Here is a 20,810-nt window from a genome sequence, read left to right on the forward strand (position 1 = left end):
GGCACAACTGGCTCAACCACTCTGCCATGAGAGGCAGCTGCCATGTCTTTGAAGGTGTCATAAACCATCAAAGACCCCCAGAGTGCCCTCTGCCTAATTTTTGGGGCCTTCCACCAGAGGACTGCATGTGTTTCACAGTGTTATATCAGACAGTGTAAAACTAACCCCCCCAGTAAGGGAGAGATGTCTGACATAAACCTGAACATTTATTAACCCACCAAACTTTGTGTTTTGGGGGCTTCCCCAATCCCAGCTGATCAAGATGGACATCATCACTTCAACTAACAGACACTAAATAACAACAATCAAGTCTCCTTGCTAGATGGGTGGTGATATCTTTCCTCTCCACTTATCCAATCTTTTAATTTTCTTCTCATTCTTTCTTTCCCCTACGTATTTTCTGAAGTGGTATCTTTATACTTTTGTACTGTTATATTACTACAGATAGATAATAACCAAAATGCTACATACCTCCTTTCCAAGGCAAGCCCATTATTCTAAAATAATCCTTACATAAATATATCTACAATATATATTAAAAAACAGTCATTCACTGTCATTTCTTTCTAATCTGCTGCAAGAGATCTATGAACAAGAACCTCAGCCACCCTCACCTTCAAGGCAGAGTAATAACAAAGAGAAAATGCCATTAGCTTTTCCCTTATCATAAAATGATAAAATCCTGACCCTGTCCTTCAACCAGGTCTGTTGATATGAATATTTTTAATGGGATCTTACCCAAGAAGGCTGCCAGACTTCACCACAAAAGCTCCTTTTCAGTAAAATGGTGCAGAAGAAGGACTCTTCACATTTAAAAAGACCTTCCCCCTGCACCTGAGGGTCTACAGATCAGTTAATCAGGTCCAAGATGATTCTGAGTCACATTTGTGTCCTTTAATGACAGTAAAAGAATAGCACTAAGTGACACTTCCAGGTCTTGCCCTCACAAGATTCAATGGATATATATATACAGAGAGCAGAAAGAACTTGGCAAAGAGTACCAAATGAGTTGTGGTTTTGGCTGGACTACCCTTTTTTTAAAATAAAGATTCCTGGAACTCAAACAGTAGCAAGTACTGCAGATAAAAGCCAAGTACCACTACAATCAAGTCAAGCAGCAAATGGAAACAGAATAATTGTAGTCAAGGAAGGAATTCTGTGTCCTTATTTCTCTCCCCAGCAGTGCTTGGATCTACATATTCTTGATGTCTCTGAAGTCTGAGCAGGGAGTATTACTTCCAGAGAGACAAATTCTGAGAATTTAAAGCTTTAGGGTCCTGCTTGAACAGAGGTGCAACAGTTGCCTTCTGGCAGGAATTAAAGCTGGCATGGAAATTTCACAAAAGGAATTAAAAGATGTTCTGGAAAGTGGCCAAAAGGAAATCAAAGGAACTTTAGCAGTATGAAGACACATACCAGAAGCACATGAAAAGGAACTTCAAGACAGACCATTAGGTTTAAGAGTTAAGGTTACCCATCTGTTGCCTGGGTAGAAGGCTGTGTGAACCAGGGGAAAATGTTAATTATTCCTGTGAGATGTTTAGTCCAAAAATATTCTCTCTTACATAATTTCCAGTCTTGACCACATGTCAGGTGTCAAGGGGAACAGATGTATTTTAGATTCAGCCCATGTTCTGACCTATAGGAACTGATCAACGTAACCTCCTTTCTGTTCTTCAAGTGTGGTATGTTACTGGGCCTGAGAATCAGACTGGGAAAAAAGACTACCTGATAGCCAGTCTGACAGCTATCTGTGAGTTAAAAGATCTCAAATATAGATAAACTATAGCTCATGCCTTATATCGCAGTAATTGTAAATATCTGATATAGGCATGAGTAATCAGTTATTTTACAGAAACATAACATAAAAAGTGGACAGTTGTTAAAGCAGCTAGTTTTGAAAACAGAAATGGAAATCCACGGAAATTATCTGAATAGCCCCACAGCTGAAGAGATGAGCTCTGGGAGTTTTTATTTGTAGAAATGTTAAAGTTGGACTACTGCTTTTAAGAACTGTTACGATGAACAGGTGTTTCACCCCATCTCTACTTTAGCCCAATGTGCTACTATTGAACTTTTTCAATAAACTCTGCTCATGCTTCCATCAATAAAAGCAAGTTTTGAAAAAAGGAAAATCTTCCTGTGCTCCATCAGAAGGTTTCTCAGCAGGGCACAAAACAAGGAACAGAAAAAAAAAAACCTACTCTTTAAATAAACTCACAAGAACCACCACTTACAAGCTAAAAGACAAGAATTTAACAAGTTCCTTGCCCAGGATATGTAAAGTAGTGAAGTTACTGTTTTTATATGAAAAGATTGTCCTCAAGTTTGCTTAAACTGTGCAGCAGCTCTCCCAGGGCAGGTTTCACCTATAATGGCATGCCCTAGTTAAAATGTTTAGGTATCTCTTGCTGTCATGTGTAGTCAAGTCTCATCTAGCTATTTTTATTTATTTTAAACTTACAGGTATTGGCACTATTTCCCCAATATATCTTGCCTTGCAAAATCCTGCAGGGTTTCACTTACACAATAAAATCTCAGATTATGGAGCCAATATCTGGACTGCAGTGCAAAAACTCCAAAGGCAAAGCATAGGAGACTCTGGCAAGCTCTTTTATTCCTTTCCTCAATTTCAATTATTTGGATTCTGTTTTTGTGTTAGATTATGTCTGTGCCCATATGCACAAATTTCTCAATGAAGATTTTGGATCAAAGGTGACTTAGCAAGAGGTTCATTAAAGGCTTTGAAATATTTGCAACATTTCAGAAAAGAAGACTGCCAAACTGAGGAGTTTTCAAGAGAACGGTGTAAATTCAATTGCTAAAAATAAAATTATTGAGTTCAGTCATTAAAATGTAAAATATAGGAGTAGTTTCCTGTGCTAACCTCAATATAACTACATTCATCAAGTCTCATCTGTAATAACCAGGCTGCTGTTTGCTCTGTGGAATCCAGACTGCTAATTCTTCCCATTTACAACAACTCCCTGGCTTTCAGGAACAAAAATAATTTTCTGTCTAAATATACTTACACTTAACAATCAGAAATGAATCCCTCTGCAAACAACTCTCCACACTGGCAATCACCTTTGTTAGTAATTATTTATAGTGCAGAAGCATCCAAGCTTTCTGCTTTCACATTTAACATTACTACTATTACTACCATTTCCCAGGTACATCCAGGATAGCTGTCAGACATTTTTCCAATATACTTATAGTTTGTATTTCCTTCCTTCCTTCCTTCTACTGTGCATAAATACTGCAAAAGCCTTATAACAAGGTGGTTTTGAAGGAGCACAGCATTAAGCTTCACTTCTCTGGAAGTCTTCACCATGCTGACCAAGCTGGTGCCCACTGAGCAGGTCACAGGGAGCAGCAATGGGACTCTGGTGGCAAATTTGCACCAGGACAAGACAGCACTGCCCATGGTCCCCATGCTCTCAGGGGCAGGCAGCTGTGGTGGCTCCCTCTCTGCCAGCAAGGGACAAACATCAGCCAGGCCAAGCTTGCTGACATTTTCTGAAGAAGCCTAGATTGGTGGGCTAACCAGAGCCTCCTCCCCTCTGCTCTGATACTTCCATGCAATGGGAGTGGCTCCAAAGCAGCAGGGAAGGAAAGATGGGCGTCCCAGGCTACAGATTCCTCTGGAGAATGGGCAATTTGCTGACAAAAATGGCATCCATGTCAATTTCAAACCAAATCCTCGATTTTAAATGCCTTGAAATTAATTTTAAGGTTGGAAAAAGTAAAAGATATTTTCAATAAAACAATTTTAAACAAAAAAGCTGGGAAAAATCAACACAACAAAGAGCAGGTTTTTTGTACTCTGTACAAATCACATTCAGTAGTAATTTCTGCACCACAGTTCAAAGTTAAGGCAACTAAAACCCTTTATTTGGATGTTGCAAGAATTCTTGCAGCTAGTAAATACTGAAGTTTTAATATGATTGGCTGATTTGCAGTATCATAATTGCTAACAGATGCAACTCATTTGTTTTAAAACTAGCACCTTTTGTAATATTTGCATAGTAACACAGAAGGCCTGTAACTCTATTTTCCTCATTTTTCTGAAATGCAAGTGGAAGCACAGAAATATCTCCTCCACCAAGTAAGGCCACACTTAATCATGGAAAATAAAATCCACGTTCAAGGAAACAGATTTTCAGAAAGCCGCAGCTCATCACCACCACAGGTGAAAATCAGAAATTCAAGGACACTGCTCTCACCCCATGGTGGAAGGAAAGTTTTGCCCCAGTCAGACACAAGTGTCACTCCCCTGAGCGGCGCTGTCACACCTAGACCAAAAGGTCTGTGAGTCATATGGGACTTCAAGGACAGTGCCCTACATACCAGGACCTATTTCCTCCCGTGCTGAAACTTCTCCATAGCCATTCCAGGACTTCCAGATTCACATTTCAAGCAGAGCAGCTGGGAAGAACACAGGCACATGAAACAAGCAGTAGCAGTGATCCACAAACCTTCTGTGAGTGTAGCATACTTTTGTGTTCCAACATGCACAAAATGATATTCATATTGTACCTGAGCAATGAAAATAACCATCATCCATATGACTTTACTGCACTCTGAGTAAGGCATTCCAGGAAATTCTGTAAGATGTAATAATTCATATCTACCTATTTCAAAGAGGCTGCTTATGTGAATTCCACTTTGATCTTCACTGTTGATTAAAGAGAATATACTTGACCTAAATCTTCCATTCAAAAGAATATTATAGAATACACATCTGACTCCATCTTGTACTGGTTATTCCCATATCACAGATCTGCATGCAGCAATAAAAGATATCAAATCAAGCAGGGTGTCAAATTAACATGTAGCATGATGAAGAGTCTCATGTGCTACCCTGGCAGTCAATTCAGGCCTACACTCACCAGTCCACTGTGCCTATTTGTTGAATTTTTCTAATTTATTATTATTACTATTATTATTGATTTTATTCATTGAAATTTTCTTTTTATCACAGCACAATGTAGAAATAAAGACAATATATCAGAAATTATTTATTCAATACTAACAGATTCTGATTTACAGGTATACACTTATTAAAGGCATCATGCCAGGTTATATCATAGATTGAAACCTCTCAAACAGTACCACATGACTAGATGAAAGATGACTAGAAATAAATTATTGCTAATTGGTGACCAGCTCGTTGCTTGAAAACTAATTTTTGTTTCTATTTGAAACGTTCATTTAACATCTTAGAATAAGGATAAATGATATGGAGTCATTAAAATCTGAGATAATGAAATAAACAATAATTTACTTTTCATTCAACCCAGATGATCTTTATTTCTACTAGAAATTGGCCCAGAAACTGGTAGAGCAGTTCATGGTTATCTTTAATGCAAACAGCACTACCACAGGCAGCATTAGCCTCAAAATTTACACAAATGATGTTATTTTGTACAGTCACTGATGATTTGCAACACCTGAGTCACAGGAACAACAAAAGCACTGCAAACAGGAAGAAGTATGGTAACAGTAACTAAGTTCTAATCAGACTTGCATTGAACTAGAGAATAATAAACCAACTCTTAGTCTTTTACTTTTTTCTGTACTCTAAGTAAAACACATAAATGTCATTATAATACAGATGTTTACATCCTTTTCTTCTCTTTTTTGTAACAGATGGATCAGTGAATATGAAAGGGACAAACACTGCTATATTTAACAATACAGATCCAAACCCTGTCCTATTAATAATTCACAGAAGTCACTGAACTGCATGGCATATTGTGCTGAGATTTTATTAGGAATCAAATCTCTTAATGCACATTTTTATTATTGGTCTTTCACTGGCAAAATACAGTCTGCTTTTATTTGCACTGAAGCAATAATAAAAACAGGAACAAGAGCTTTTCAGCAAGGTAACGCTCCTGAGAACAGGAACTCTCCTACCATATATAAGGCTGCTTTGCTTAGTGGGGCTTTTGTTCTTGGTAAAGATTTGGGGAACTTTCACCAGGAACAAGTAAAATAGACCACACTCATGACTAAGGGCAAACTCAGCATTAACCTGAGAACCATGAAAATAGTTGATCAGGAAAGTGCCTCAACATGGCTAGAAGTTCATTTAAAACCCTTTCTCGTTTAAAAAATCCCAAAAATGCCCATATTAACTTTATCTATTTTTTTGAGATTATTACCTTTCCCTGGCTACAGGGAAATTAACCTGAAATTATAGAGATTATACTTTGAGCAAAAAATTTGTATTCTCTTAGCAGACAGTCCTTGAGACAAAACCTTGCAATGGTGATTAAAAAAACTGTGGATGGGAAGTTTCAAGGATACAACTAGTAATGATGTAGTAACACAAGGTAACCAGTAAGGATGGATTACCTTTTTATGGCTGTAATAAAAGATAGTCAGTTCTTCTTCATTATAAAATATTCAGTGTTATTGTATAGTGTTTCACATTTTAAACTGATGCAGAAGCAACATCTACCATTCTCTAAATTCACCATTTAAATACATAAGGTATTGCTAAAATGCCTGGTTTTTTATATTTACATGGACAACATATTAAAAATATACTGCTAAGTACAGTTTTCACAATACATACACTAAATAAGCTTCTCCCATGGTGAACAATGACACTGACTCTACCTGCACAACATTGTTTACTTTTACATCATTCAATACTTTTAAACTGTCAGTTTCAATTAGAAAAAGATCTGGCAGACACAGCCAGCTTGCATGGATCACATTTCTATGCCCATGTTTATCTTACACACACATTGCACAGCTCATGTCCTGAACTTCTGGTTTTAAGGCTTATATGTAGCTCAGTCTCTTACATATAACAGCTATATAGATAAATATACAATAAAGATTTCTATTTATAATGTTTCTAGTCTGCTGGCACCTGGAAAAGCTCCAGATTGCTGCAATTATCTTCTTTTTCAGCTCCTTGTTGTCACTGTCATGGAAGGAGCTCAGCTTTAGCTAATATTCTACATGGTCCTTTTCTTCTGTTAATACATCTTATTCACTTCTCCAGGACCTCTAGCACTATACAGCAACCAAATACATTTATTATTTAGATGGTGAGTGCAAGATCATCTGCTGATTACATATGCATGCAAAGAGAGCCAAGGTTGCCATCAGTCCCTAAGGGCAATCCACCAAAACCACTGATCCAGCATCAGAGATTTATTCCTTTGCAAACAGGAAGATTGCAGCCCAGCCTAATGACACTTGGTAAAGCTTTAAGGGTACATGTGACACTGGTGAATAACTGCTGTGTGGAGAACATGACATTAAATGAAGAGCCAAACCAAGTTAACTGCATGCCTTTGAAACACCTCCTGCAGCTCAGAGTGGGCTGAAGTGCCCTCTTAGGATGATCTAACAACCAGTCCTTAAAACTCCTTGAAGAGGCAGGTCTTCTTCTGAGGAGGCAGGAACAAGTTAACACTAGCACATTCCTGCTCTTTGGGAAAACTGGGAACAGCAAACTGACAAACTCCAAAATCCCAGCCTAGGATCAACATCCTAAGCCCAATCCTGATTTATGATTTCTTCCTCAAGTACGTTTGGCAAGCAAACTAGAGACAACAATATTATGAGCCTAATAAATGTAGCATGAAGGGAGTACTTTGAATGTGTAGCTGGTGCTGCATCATGGCAAGCTGACAGTGTAATTCACTCTGGCTAAATCTATCCTGCCTTTTCTGGCTGTTGGAGAGAATTGCTGGCCCATGTCACCCATGCAGACATTGCCTTAAATATCTGTGCTGTGCAGATCCAAGCTTCAAGCAGTACCAATGTTTGGTTTTCCTGGATGCTGAACCCCACATCCAGCTGAGGGTTTGGGTGAGTGAGCAAAGGGACAGGACTGCAGTGCAAGCCAGAGTGACAGCAATGCTCCAGCTCTGCCTCTGTGGCTGCACCCAACTAAGCTGCATGAATAAAGATTACAAAGTCAGCAACATCACTTGGATGGAATAAACCTTATTAATCCAAATCTTCAAGGCTACTCACAACATTCATCCGAATACCACTGTGAATAAAAGAACCAAATCCATGCACAGAAAGACATAACTATATCCTGTTTAACAAGGAGCAAAGTCACGCTTTGACGAGGTTTACCCCGTTCACCCTCGAATCACGGAAAAAAATAAGAAACACAAGTGACTACACTAAGAATGAGCAATAATTTCCATTCTAAAACTGTTTCAAAATTAGTTTTGTAAAAAGATTACAATCATCAATATTCACAAAATAAATCCTGAAGTGGTGGAGGTTAAGAGGAAGAGTTACCTCTTGTACTTCATTGATAAGGAGAAATCAGTGAACTAGACTGACCAATGGTGAGCCTGAGCCAGCAGAGTGTTACTTGTTTGCTATATTCATCCAATTAATACCTCAGGTATTCAGGTCTAATTCAAATTATATTTGAGATGTTTATGAAAGAAAATGTCATAAATAAATTTCTTTTTGGCAGATGAAAATTCATAATTTCCTCTAATTTTGATTACTGAAGAAGAGAGACACTAACATCTTTCATTAAGGCAAAAAAAAAAAAGGCCCCAAAATGTTTTTATTATCTGCAGATGACTTTTCTTTACAATCATTAAGAAAAAAAAGGGTTCCTTCTAGAATAAATATTTCACATGGTTATGATTCAATATGTTCTATACTGCACTGCTAATCTCATAATTCTTCAAACATCAAAATTTAGGACATTAATACACCATTAACATGATTAACTTTTTCACAGAAGTTAAGCCATATGGAACCAAATGGCACAATTTGGCCATATAAATGTATAGATAGTGCAGGTCACCTTCTGCCCCACTGCACCAGTGCAACTCCACTGGCTCCACTTGCATTTGCAGGCCTAGACCAAGGAGGGACCTGTGTGTCTCCAGAAACTGGATGTACAAACAACTTTTTATTCCTTGCCAAAACAGAGATACTCCATAAAAAGCATCAATTCATAGGCTAGACTTGTCTGCATGCAACCTGCAATATGCCTTCACCCACCAGAGAAGAATTTCTCCAAATAAATTAGGGATCATGGAGGTGAAACACATCTTTAACATAGTTTGGCAAGAATAGCAAATTTTGCTCATTATTTCTGTTAATTGATAAATCAGTAAAATACTGAGTAATGGAATTAACCTAACAGTTGAGTAAGAGTGGCACCATTGACTCCTGCAACTTTTTGCCCCGACCAGGAACACAGCAACCACACCAGGCAATTCACTGCTCAGAATCAGATCCTGTGGCTGATCCCAAGGCCCTGTGACAGCAAAGTGTATCAGCAGTCCTGCCAGTTTTACCATTAATCTTAAGCGCAGGTAACAAGGTAACACCAAGGGAACTCTAGGACTGAAAGACATCCTCTGCCCTCTAAAGCACAGAAGCCTCTTCTACCCCCCTTCCCCCAGCTCACAATTTTCTTGCCCTCTCCCCCACAGACTCTGTCGGTACAGTAATGAAGGATCATGTTTCTCCATCCAACCCATCTTCTCTCCTGTGCCTCTCCTCAGTGCTCCTGCAGTTGCTGTGGAAATAACACATTTTACTGACCCAACACCTCCTGGGCAACTGGTTCCCACAGCTGTGGTGCAAAAGGCAATTAAGATAAAACACAGCTCTGCAATGAATCACAAGCCTGAACAGATCTCAGAGGTCATCTAGTCCATTCCTGTGCCCCACGGGAGGCTCAGCTATCCCCATGTAATTTCTTACAGACATCTATGTCACCTGCTTTTAAAAACTTCAGTGATAAAAATTACTTAAGCTCCCTGGGCAATATATCCCAGTGCTTCACCACCTTTGCAAAGAAGTTCAGTCTTTCCCCACAGCTCACATTTTCTAAGCCTCAGATATTTTTTCTCTCCTTCTTTACAAGCCATACCAGATCTTTTCTATTTTCCTCACACAAACAATTCCAATTAAAGCAGTTTGCTTCAAAAGCTACTTTTGAAAGTGATCATTGAAAAATTTGCTGTACATTGCAGCTGGAATTAAATCGCCTTTTTCCATTGTGCAACTGTAACATAATTTTAAAGACTTTAAATGACAAAATTATTCATGTTCTGCTTGCTTTAATGCCACACTGTAGTTGTGCATATGCAAGAGGAGAAACAGGGCCAGGTAGTCACTGTTGTCATATGTGTGCCTATAATGCCTATTATAGTATAACAGTTACAGTATAATAACAAATCAAAAAGTTGTTGAGATTTAAAAACCAATTCAATTTTCCACAGCCAAGGTAAAGCCACGTTTGTTACAGATAATCCCAATGTTAGAAAATAATGACCTATCAAAGAGATGAAATTTGACTTTGCTCAAGCAAGCAGTTTTGTTAGGAACACCTTCAGTCCACTACCAAGAGCAGAGCAAATCAGATTTGGCTCACAGCTTTCCTATACCTGAATTCATATGTCATCTGACTCTCTGGGCTTTTTTAAATCACTGAAAAAGTAAACCAGGTAGAGAAGTAAAGCAATGCTACAGTCAACCCACATCTTCATGATTATTGCTGGCTTTACTTTCCTCAGTGAATAGTTAGAGGAAGAAAGTACATATAAGGGTTAGAAATACCTCCTTTTGTAAATTAATTTAGTCTGCTGCATGGAATAGCAAGGGCAGAGGACACCACTTACCAAGACTTTAAAACTCTGAAAATGAGATAAAATTTTGGTTATTCACGAATAACAAGGAATTGGCAACTTCTCTAACACACTGGATACCACATAAAGCATTTCTTCATTTTAAATGGTGGATTACAAAAGCCAAAGAAAAACTTGGATTGGACCCCAAAGAAGTATAACAAGGTAACACATTGCTGCCTTTCTATTGTTGCTACATTCTGCACTTAACGTGTCCAGGGCCAAATACAAGGCCTGTGAAAGGACTTCAGTTGAGAAGTCTTAAAGTTCTTTCATGGAACCAAATCTTTAAACAAAAAAATACAAAATCCCACAGAAGAACAAACAAAGCACATTTAAAGGAGCAGTTTAACTAATGTATTCATTATGCATTTTTAACTAAGTGTATCAATGAGAAATTAAAATTCGTGATGCTCCTCTTTGAGCATCTGAAGGTCTCCTTGGAAAAATTTCACAGATAAATCCATTCCCTCATGATTTCCAAGATCTTTTAAAAGGTGTGGCAATGTCAGATATAACAGCTGTGAAGAATTCTATTAAGAATTCTATTACACCTGACAAACTCTGCATTCCCAACAAGAATTACACTAGTCTGAGATGAAAAACTAATATTTTGCTACTGAAGATTTCAAGAACAGATGCCAACATATTTCATGATGACTTCTGATCACAGGAAAAATATAAAACAGTCCAGCATTGATATTCAAATTGTATTTTTACCCATTTCAGATAAGCCCCTCCATGTGCAATGACAGAAGAACATCAAGTCCTTATGATCCATGTATCAAGTGAAGATAAAACATTAGAAAAATCTAACACTTGCCCCAGCAAGTGTAACAAAAGCTACTAAAAATCTCCATCTAATTTTTAGAACACTCATGACATATAAAAGAAGAATATGTATTTGAAAAATCCACCATTAATTATTCTCCTCAGATCACAAAACAAGAGAGACTTGAAAATTCAATTTTTAACATTGCTGCACATCTGAAATTCACCATGTATCAAGTATACTGCAGTGATCATACTGAGCATTTTGCAGAATCCGAGGCAAGAATTTACAAATTTAAACAAAGTTCCTTCAAACAGGTGACCACATCTCAAAACATAAATCATCATTCTGAAAAAAAAAACAAACAAAAACTTCAAAAGAAATTTGAAAATGCACCAAAACATGAACCAGAGTGCAAAGAATGTCCTAGAGGCAAGATTAGCAAGCAATTACACCAGTCACTGGTAACAGTTACAGTACACAGCATTTTTAATTTTTCTTCTGAAAAATCTGCCTTGTGGACCTGGCACGACAAAAATCATCCTACTGTTTTCTCCAATCTAAAACAATTCAAATCATCAATAATCAAGAGAGCATCAGCTGATCACGTTTCAGGATGCAGCATGGGAGTATTAAGTGACTGAGCATTGATCAAATGACGACAGAATCTGGAGACTGTGTCTCAAGGAGTATTGGTTGACCCTGATGTTAAGTATGTTCATATTATATAAATCTACATTGAGTTACTGTTTCTGCTGCTGAAAAGTGCTGTTAAAACTGCACATACAGATATATTTGCAAAGTCAAGCACCTACAAACACATTTCTCCTGTTCAATCAATCTTAAAATGGCCTACTCTTAAACCAACTTTCTGGCAAGGAAATACACACCAGTACCTGACCCAACCATTTCACATTCTCAAGGTAAATTCTCTCAGCATTTAAGGGATGTCACCTGCAGCAAAATTCCTTTTTATGTAATAACCTTCAAGACACTGAATGATTTAAAATGAAGGTGCCTTTTCTTTACTCATATACCTTGCACAGGGAACAGAAAGCAAGCAGCAGCATTTCAAAAGATGATGCTTACATATCCCTTCTAAATGCCTTCTAAATGCATACAGTTCTCTAGGGAACAATCAACTGAGCAATGTCTGTAATGCTCAGGATATAATTACCAAAATGAGATGCATAACCTTCATTACACCAGCAAACAGTTAACTTTACAGATTATTTTTCCTACTTTGGTGCTCTCAAACCTTTTTTTTTTTTTTTTTTTTTAGTAATCAAGTGCTTCTAATCTTTTACACTGCAGCTACTGAGCTTTCAGAGCCAGGTGCTGCACACCTCACTAGCAGAAACTCAGCACAATGCAAGACCTTCTCCAGCCCGTGTACTTTCATATACTGCTGTAGCATGACAGATTGCCTTCGGGATTCAGCAAATTCAGACAGATTCTGTTGCTACATCCCACAGAAAAAACGCCCTGAAATCCCCCCCGTTTAAAAAAGGAAAAAAAAGGAACAGCCTGCATCTCCAAACATGACAGTGCATTCCCAGCATAGAATCTGCAATGCAAGAAGAGAAAAATGACAATATTTATGTTACCTTCAGTCACATAGTTGTGGTCTCGCAGAAAGCTGTGGTTAATTTTCCGTGTGTCCGTGTCCTCGCCCATTTACAGCAGGATTACTCAGCATGCCTATCCGCAGTGGACTGATAGCATCAGCAGAGGTCGTCACAAGAGCACCATCCATGCTGCCACTGCCTAGCAGAGGCGGGGAACACACCGGGCCACTGAGCACAGCATAATGAGGGCTACTGAGGCAGCACGCATTGGGAGGGGGCGAACAACGAGCGGGAAAAGAAAAAAAAAAATAGAAGAAGAAAAAAAAGGAGGGGAAAGGGAAAAAGAAGAAGGAGGGAAAGACGGCTCCGAGAAATTACGGGTGCAGAAAGCCAGTAGGGAGCTTGCGTGAAGGGAATACTTCTCGCACAGTTAAAGAATAGCCCAGTTGTGTCGCAGGTACTCCGAGCACGAGTGGCCCCGCAGCGGCGCGGCCGGGCTGCAGCAGCGGGAGCCGCCCGCAGCCGAGCCGAGCCGAGCCGAGCCGAGCCGCCCGCAGCGGAGCCGAGCCGAGCCGAGCGGAGCCGAGCCGAGCCGAGCCGAGCGGCGCGGAGCCACCCGCAGCCGAGCGGAGCCGAGCCGAGCCGGGCCGCGCCGCTGTCACACGCCCGTGCTGCATCACCCTGGCCCCTCCCCGCCCGCGGCCCAACCGCACCGCATCTGCATGGAGCAAAGTGAAAAATGACACTGCAGGTAATTATTTCAGCTCCTCCGCCGGGGAGATGGGCAAGGAGAAGAGCTGAGGGAGGGGATGAGGGAGAAGAAACTTCAAGCTGATGAAAGGCGTTTGCATGGACACGTACTGCACACGGACATGCGGCCGCGGTTTTGTGCTAGTCTTACTGACATCTGCAGCAAGAGCAACAGTCGTTCAATGTCAGCCTCTATAAATATTACCGAAACTGCCAAATATCTGCCTGTGCAAAAGGAGTCGTCAGAGGCAAGGCAAACGTTCAGAGGACATAAGATAAAATAGCTGTTATTCATCTTTTTTACCCCCGGTTTTGTAGATAAATGTAAAATTACAAAGTATTAAGAACCACCTCTCTGGCTTCCCTGTACAGGAAAGAAAAGCTGGACAAAGGGAATGTTTGTAGGTCATTGGTTTTCTTAAACCTGCTACTCTCTCAGTTCATTATCCCATCATCTTGGAAAAGCAGTGTTGAAATACATATATGCAGAAATATGAAAGTAAGTAGAAGAGGAAAATTACTCACTTGCATTACAAAAGAAAGCTTTCTCTTTATTCCAAATGCTTAATGGTTTATATTACAGCAAAATTCTTTCAAGTGAACAGACAAACAGTTTCCTTTAGCTTTTGGTATCTATTCAAGAAACCACAAACTGTTTGCTGCAGAAAATATGTATTCAAAAAAGGTAAGCACCCCTGCAGTTTAAATATTTGAAGAGAAAGCAAATGGCTGTATACCAAAACCACCACTACAGCATGATAAGAGTGTGCACCACGAGAAAACCAACAGAGGAGAGAGAATCTTGTGCTTTAGGCCCTGGAAATGAATATGGAAAGTGCAATCAAGTTTTCAGCATTACTACAGTATTTTGTGTAACATCGGATCAATTTTTATCATTTTTTGTATTTGTTTTTCTTTCTTTCTAATGAACTAGGACATACAGTTCTTGAAGGAAAATTCAAGTACCCTGCTACTCCTACAAACTGGCATGTGACTTTGAAAAAAGTAGTGAACTACATAAAAACCTGCTCAGGAATAAACATCTAATTTCAGGATTAAGCAAGGCTGGGAGGGAAAGAAGAATAGCAACAGAATGACCTTCATCTTTTTCTCAGTAATAAAGCAAAATAAAACTGAACCATCTCCAGCCAAACAAGTAAATATTGTACAACTTTCACATTTGAGCAGGTGGGAAAGTAAGAGAAGTTATTCTGTATTTGCACCTGTACATAACACATTTTACAATACTAGGAATGTTATTTCTGCATTGAGAGCATCAGTCACTACTGTGGCAGTACCCACAGCTCTCCAGTATCTGCCCTGTCCTCTTCAGAACAGAGGAAGGACGCCTTGCAAATGCTGATCTTTGGTTTGGACAAAATGGTTCTAATATATGTGAGGGTTTATTTTGCCCTTCCCTGACACATATGTTCTCACCTTGGATTTGTTTTTCCAAAGACAAAGGGGTCTATGAGCATAACACACTGCACACAAAATCCCAACTCTGCCAAAGTCCTTGGCAAAGAGTGCAACAGTTTAGTCTCAACTATTTAATAGTTACACCAGTCTGGGTCAAGAAGGCACCTCCCTTCAGCATCTCTGCAAACTGCCTGGCCTTACAAAAGTCTGTCCAGATCCCTTGGGAAAGCCTTCCTGCCCTCCAAAAAATCAAAACCTCCAGTGGAGACCAGCTGCCAGCTAGTTCTAACTCCATTTACCACCACTCCCTGGGCTCAGCCATCCAGCCAGTTTTTACCCAGCAAAGAACACATCCATCCAAGCAAAGAGCTGCCAGTTCTCCGGGAGAATGTTGTGGCAAACTGTGTCAAAGGCTTTCCTAAAGCTCATGTAGGGCAACATCCACAGCCTTTCCCTCACCCACTAAGGTCACTTCACCACAGAATGAGATTAACTGGGTCAAGCAGGATCTGCTTTTCATGAACCTGGGCTGGCTGGGTGTGATCCTGTACGTGCTGCTTGATGTTGCTCAGGACAATCTGTTCCATGACCTTCCTTGGCACTGAGGTCAGGCTGACAGGCCTCTAGTTCCCCGACCCTCCTTCCAACCCATTTGATGGATGGGTTCTATCACACTTCACGCTTGCTGCCCTCCAGTCAGTTGGGACCCACTCCTCCCTGTTACCCAGGGCTGCTGGTGGATGATGGAAGGTGCCTCAGTGAGCACCCTCACCAGCTCCCTCAGTCCCCTCAGCTGGATCCCATAGATTTCTGTGTGTCTCAGTGGTGTAGCAGGGCACTGATCATTTCCCCTTGGATTATGGGGGCTTCATTCTGCTCCTCATCCTTGTCTTTCAGCTCAAGGGACTGGGTACCCATGAACAATTTCCTTACTGTTAAAGTCTGAGGCAAAGAAGACACTAAGTACTTCATCTATTTCCTCATTCTTTGTCACTATTGTTTCCCCCTGCATCCAATAGGGAATGGAGGTTCTCCTTAGCCTTCCTTTTGTTCCTGATGTATTACAGAGTGAGGATTCCCTTGTGAAGGTAACACTGAGAAGCTTCCTCCTATTACTGTAATGACTCCTAAAACTGAAAGAAATGTCACCCTGCAGGGCATTTGATCCCAGAAATCAAGCAGCACATTTGAGTAAAAATGCACAGGAACAACTTCTATCTCAAATACACAGAAAATGAGCATGTGTTCTGTCCTTTCTGAGAAAAAGAATCACATGGAAAATTTATTATTGAAAATAAATAGATAATATATTATGCAAATGATGAGTGCAATCTCAAAAAGTCACACTGACAGCCTGTAAAAAAATACTGGAACCATTTTCTTTGTAAATACCTCTACATGTATCGTGACCAAAGTGGTTGAGGAAATTCTGGCTTTCTTATTGTTCTTGCTCTTCCATGTAAAATCACTAATAACTGTCCTTTATTTGTCCTCAACCAGTTCAAATGTTACAATCTCTATGGTCTGTTATTTAGAGCCTACACTGCTTATTTTTTAGGTGTAATTTAAGCAGTTAGAGATGTTTTCATTTTTCCTAGGAGCAAAGTGGACATTTTTTTGTGAAGCCAAAATTTTAACTTCCATCCAGAGATAATTTTCTCCATTCACCATTAGTGAGGTTCATGGACAACTTCCTTAGGCATCACATCTGGGTCAAATCACACTTACCTGGTTCTTCTTATTTTTAAGTTGAAAACAATCTCATAAAGAGGAATGGAATGAGGAGGAAGCCTTTAACAAAAACCCTAGACAATATTCCCAGTGTGCATGCAAATGCCTTCCCTAAGATTATGAGCCAAATCCTTACTGTGTGGCAAATATTAGCACTCCACTGACTTAAGTAGGTCAGTTCACATGAGAAAGATTAGCAAAACTCTGCTCTAAATTTGTAGCACGATGCAAATTTGTGAGCCAACATTTGCAGATAACTAGCTGTGCCATTTTAAAATGCTACTTATTATCAATCCCACCTATAACCTACATAATTTGATCTGGTCAAATACCCAGGGAGAAGGTGGTGAGGAAGGAAGCTTTAATCAAAAGTGTATCAGTTATTTGGAATTTCATAATAGTTCACAATGCTACTCATAAAACAACCCTCTAATTGAGCTAAAATACAATACAAACAGAAATAACAGTGTCCCGTCTTAAAGAATTTATAAGTAAACTATAAAATAGAAGAGCAACATGCAGATCAGCAGTGACAATTGGGTAAACAGTGAGTCAGTAATGAGGATGGAGTCCTGGTTTAGAGCTTTCTTCAAAAGAAGGTCATTAGAGACTGTGCAGAGAAGCAATAAACTGGATTCAAGAGGTTGAAAAATAACTGCACAACAAGAATAAAAGAAGCTTAGACATAAAAGGAGGAGAACTGGCCAGCAGGTCAAGGAGGAAAGTAAAAGGCAAGACTAGGCATGACACAGATGCCAATACAGACTGAGGGTGTCAGTAAAAGAGTTAAAGGAGCAAAACAAACAAAAATGGATCTGTGCCAGGAAGAGAAAAATCTCATAGGACAGGGAAAGGAAATATTTAAAGAGAGGAATAAACCTACATTTCCCTTTGTTGTTTTGTGCAGAAGAATCTGAGAAAGGGGAAGGTAGAAGGGAAAAACAAACCAAAAAACCAGCCAGCCAACCAACCAAAAAAAAAAAAAAACCAAACCAAACAAACAAACAAAAAATGAAAACAAAAAAAAGCCAGAAATGGAAGCCAGAGGCAGCCAGTACTCTGATGAAGGAATCAAAAACTATTTATAATACAAATGGAGCTGAGAATGCAAGGATTGGGAACAGTGTAGTCTAACAGTAAGGAATTGAAGAAGATGAGAACAAATCTTTGGCTGAATGACTGTTGATCATGTTTGCTCATCACATTTCCAGCAAGAAGCTCTGCAGCAGAAGAGAGGGAGGAATGAGGCATTAGAAGGCAGTTGTCTTGAAGGTTACTGTGTAATCCTGTTTATAAACACCTGTTGAATATGGCCATCCTGTTTTGCTCCTGCAGAACATTTATGCTCTTCTCTTAAACACATTTCTTGAAGAGCCTCTGTTTAGCTTTGTCAGACACTAAGAGCACGATCTTTAATAATTAAAACTCTTAATATCTGAAATAGAACATCAACAGGTACTCCAAGTCTCCGTTTGACCCCTGAATTTTACCCCTAAATTCTTCACTCCATCTGAATTAGAATAATTAAGCTTGAACTGAAATTGAAAAAAATAGTAGTGGAATACTTAAATATTTTCTTCATCTAACAGTGTCTTTAAATGAAATGAAACTGAATTTTCAATTGGCACAGAACTCAAATTACTTGTAAAGCACAAGAGATTTTAAGACCGGGATGGTAAAAAAAAAAACTTTAGAAGTTGCACAGATTTCACCAAAAGCAGACTATCTTAAAATATTACTTTAATTTAATGTTTGTGACATCAGGGGAGACTTTTAAGAGCTTTGACAGCATTTGCTTCTAACCATACCCTAGTATCAGCAAACTGTGCAAAACAGTGCAAAGTTTCTTCAAATAAGGTAACACATACAATTAGTCAGCCACATAAAAAATACAACAAAATATTTAGCCAACCCTTGACAATCATAGCTCATTAAATCTGAATTTGCTTACCAACCAAAGATGTTTATAAGACAGATATTGTCTCCCTTTAACATATGTACAGAGATGCAAAACACCCTGCTACTGACTTCTCTAGTTAGGACATTGGCAAATTAGTTTTGCTGTTCATTTGCTTATTCATAATGTCCACAAAAATAAAATTGTATAGTACAGTCATACTTCTGTTCAAAACTTTCATTTAAAAAGACAAAGCAACAAGGAATTAAAATGTGATAAAAAGCTATTGCCTTAGCCTTCCCCAGCTGTACTCAGCTTGACAGAGAAAGACTCAGAGCTCTCAGGCAGGTATAAGACAGCAAATTCACTCCCTTGAGTTTGTGTAGTTTTCCTTCTCAAGTCCTTCTGAAGTCCTTTTTGTATTTGTTTAATAGCCAATACAATATACATTATGTTTGCTACCATGCAGTTCCTTTTTTGATTATTTCTGACAGCTAAACAAAAGCAAATAGATACTGCCAAAAGCTAACATAAAAAGCAATAGAACAAAAATTATATCAATCACTGCTCTCAAGTAAAAATTGATTTTGTTTCTTTTAACACCTCATAAGTAATCATTTAGAATCTTTACATTTACAGCATTTAATTCATATTTTGCTACAGTCTTCAGTTACATTTAATATTTATTTAAAATTATGATGCCGCCCAACAATTTTGAAAAAAACTAATGGCTGCTATCACAATTGGAAAAATATGTCATTATTCAAACAGGGGAAATTTCTTCAACACACTACCTTTTGCTGTGTTAAGTCTAAAAATAACACCTGCCCAGAAGAAGTAATTTATTTTCAGCCTACATACCCCAGACACTGAGTAAAACTAATGCCTCCCAGCAGCTGGTGATTCTGGAAAGCAAGCAATTAAAAGTTATCATTGAGCAATTTAAATTACAGAAGCCAATTTCTGTCAATGTCTTTCACCCTCTCTGTTCAGGTGAACGTTGCATAAGGATCCTGGGCTGAGTCAGAGCTACTTTAAGGTTTGCAGAAAGTCAGAGCATGGGATGAGCTGAATACACCCCACACTCACAGCTTTTCACAGAGGAGCCAGCAGTTTTGCTCTTATTTTTCTGTGATGTGCTGATGACAGTGGTGAAACTCAATAATATAAAGAGCTCTGGGCCTGATTTAATGATTTTTACTAACTGAGAAAATGCAGCCAGGATATTGGGACATAATGATCTTGCAGGAAGGCTCCCTGAAGCAAATCAGATGCCCTGAGCTATGACAGTCCCATGCCCCCAGGATGCCCCTCTGCTCCTCCCTGGGGCCACTGCATCATTCTGGCTGCAATGGAGGTTCCCCATCCTACCACAGCAGCTGCACACCAAGCCCCCTCTGTGCTCCATAATGATGTGTTAGTCCAGTCTGGGCACTGCACACAGGTGCTCACTATGCAGAAAGGAAGAATTTGGAAACATGAACAGTTCCCTATCGACTGGCCCGAGCAAGACTGCAGCCAAAGAGCTGGAGCTGTGCTACAAACAGCAACTGCACCTTTGTCTGCTCCTTTTGTGGTTTAAAATCCCACCCAAAACAAGTCCCGCTAACTATCAGCTAGTGAGCTCAAGGAAGCAGGTAACAAGAGCATGAACAAATTCCAGGAGTGAGTTCTGCACACTCTAGGGGCAAGTTTTTATTTGGCAAATTTCAGAATACTGTAACAGATTTCAGTGGGATCTAGGTTTAGCAAGAGATGGAAGGCAAAGCTGCAAAACCACAGGGGAAGAAAAAGCAGAACGAACAGACAAGATGCCAAAAGGAGACACTGGAAGTTTTCCCAGAAGTTACTAATTTGAAGGTTAAGCCAATTCAACAACTGCAGCAGGAATGGGAAGAGTGGTCTAAGGGAAAAGCACAGGATGAAGAATGAAAGACCAAGCACTAATGCCATCTTTGAGGCTTTAGCCACATCATTTATCTTAATTATTCTTCTTCCCTCTTCCACTGCCTTGCCTAGTTAAA

The 20,810-nt window shown here is 39.3% G+C and overlaps 1 protein-coding gene across 5 annotated transcripts in view; it reads right to left on the reverse strand.

Annotated features, from left to right (window-relative positions):
• Nucleotides 1-20,810, reverse strand: part of PPP2R2C (protein phosphatase 2 regulatory subunit Bgamma) — a 190,236-nt gene that overhangs the window by 121,251 nt on the left and 48,175 nt on the right. For 2 of the 5 annotated variants that reach the window (XM_054514743.1, XM_036382746.2), the window contains exon 1: nucleotides 13,029-13,556. The exons of 1 other annotated variant lie outside the window; for it this stretch is intronic. In XM_054514743.1, coding sequence (XP_054370718.1) covers nucleotides 13,029-13,098 — 70 coding nt within the window. In that variant the 5' untranslated portion in view covers nucleotides 13,099-13,556. Of the gene's footprint in view, nucleotides 1-13,028; nucleotides 13,557-20,810 lie in introns of those variants that run through there. 2 more of the 5 variants (XM_036382745.2, XM_036382748.2) reach the window with 1 other exon arrangement.

The sequence above is a fragment of the Molothrus ater genome, chromosome 4 (genome assembly GCF_012460135.2).
Source record: "Molothrus ater isolate BHLD 08-10-18 breed brown headed cowbird chromosome 4, BPBGC_Mater_1.1, whole genome shotgun sequence".
NCBI classification, from domain to species: domain Eukaryota; kingdom Metazoa; phylum Chordata; class Aves; order Passeriformes; family Icteridae; genus Molothrus; species Molothrus ater.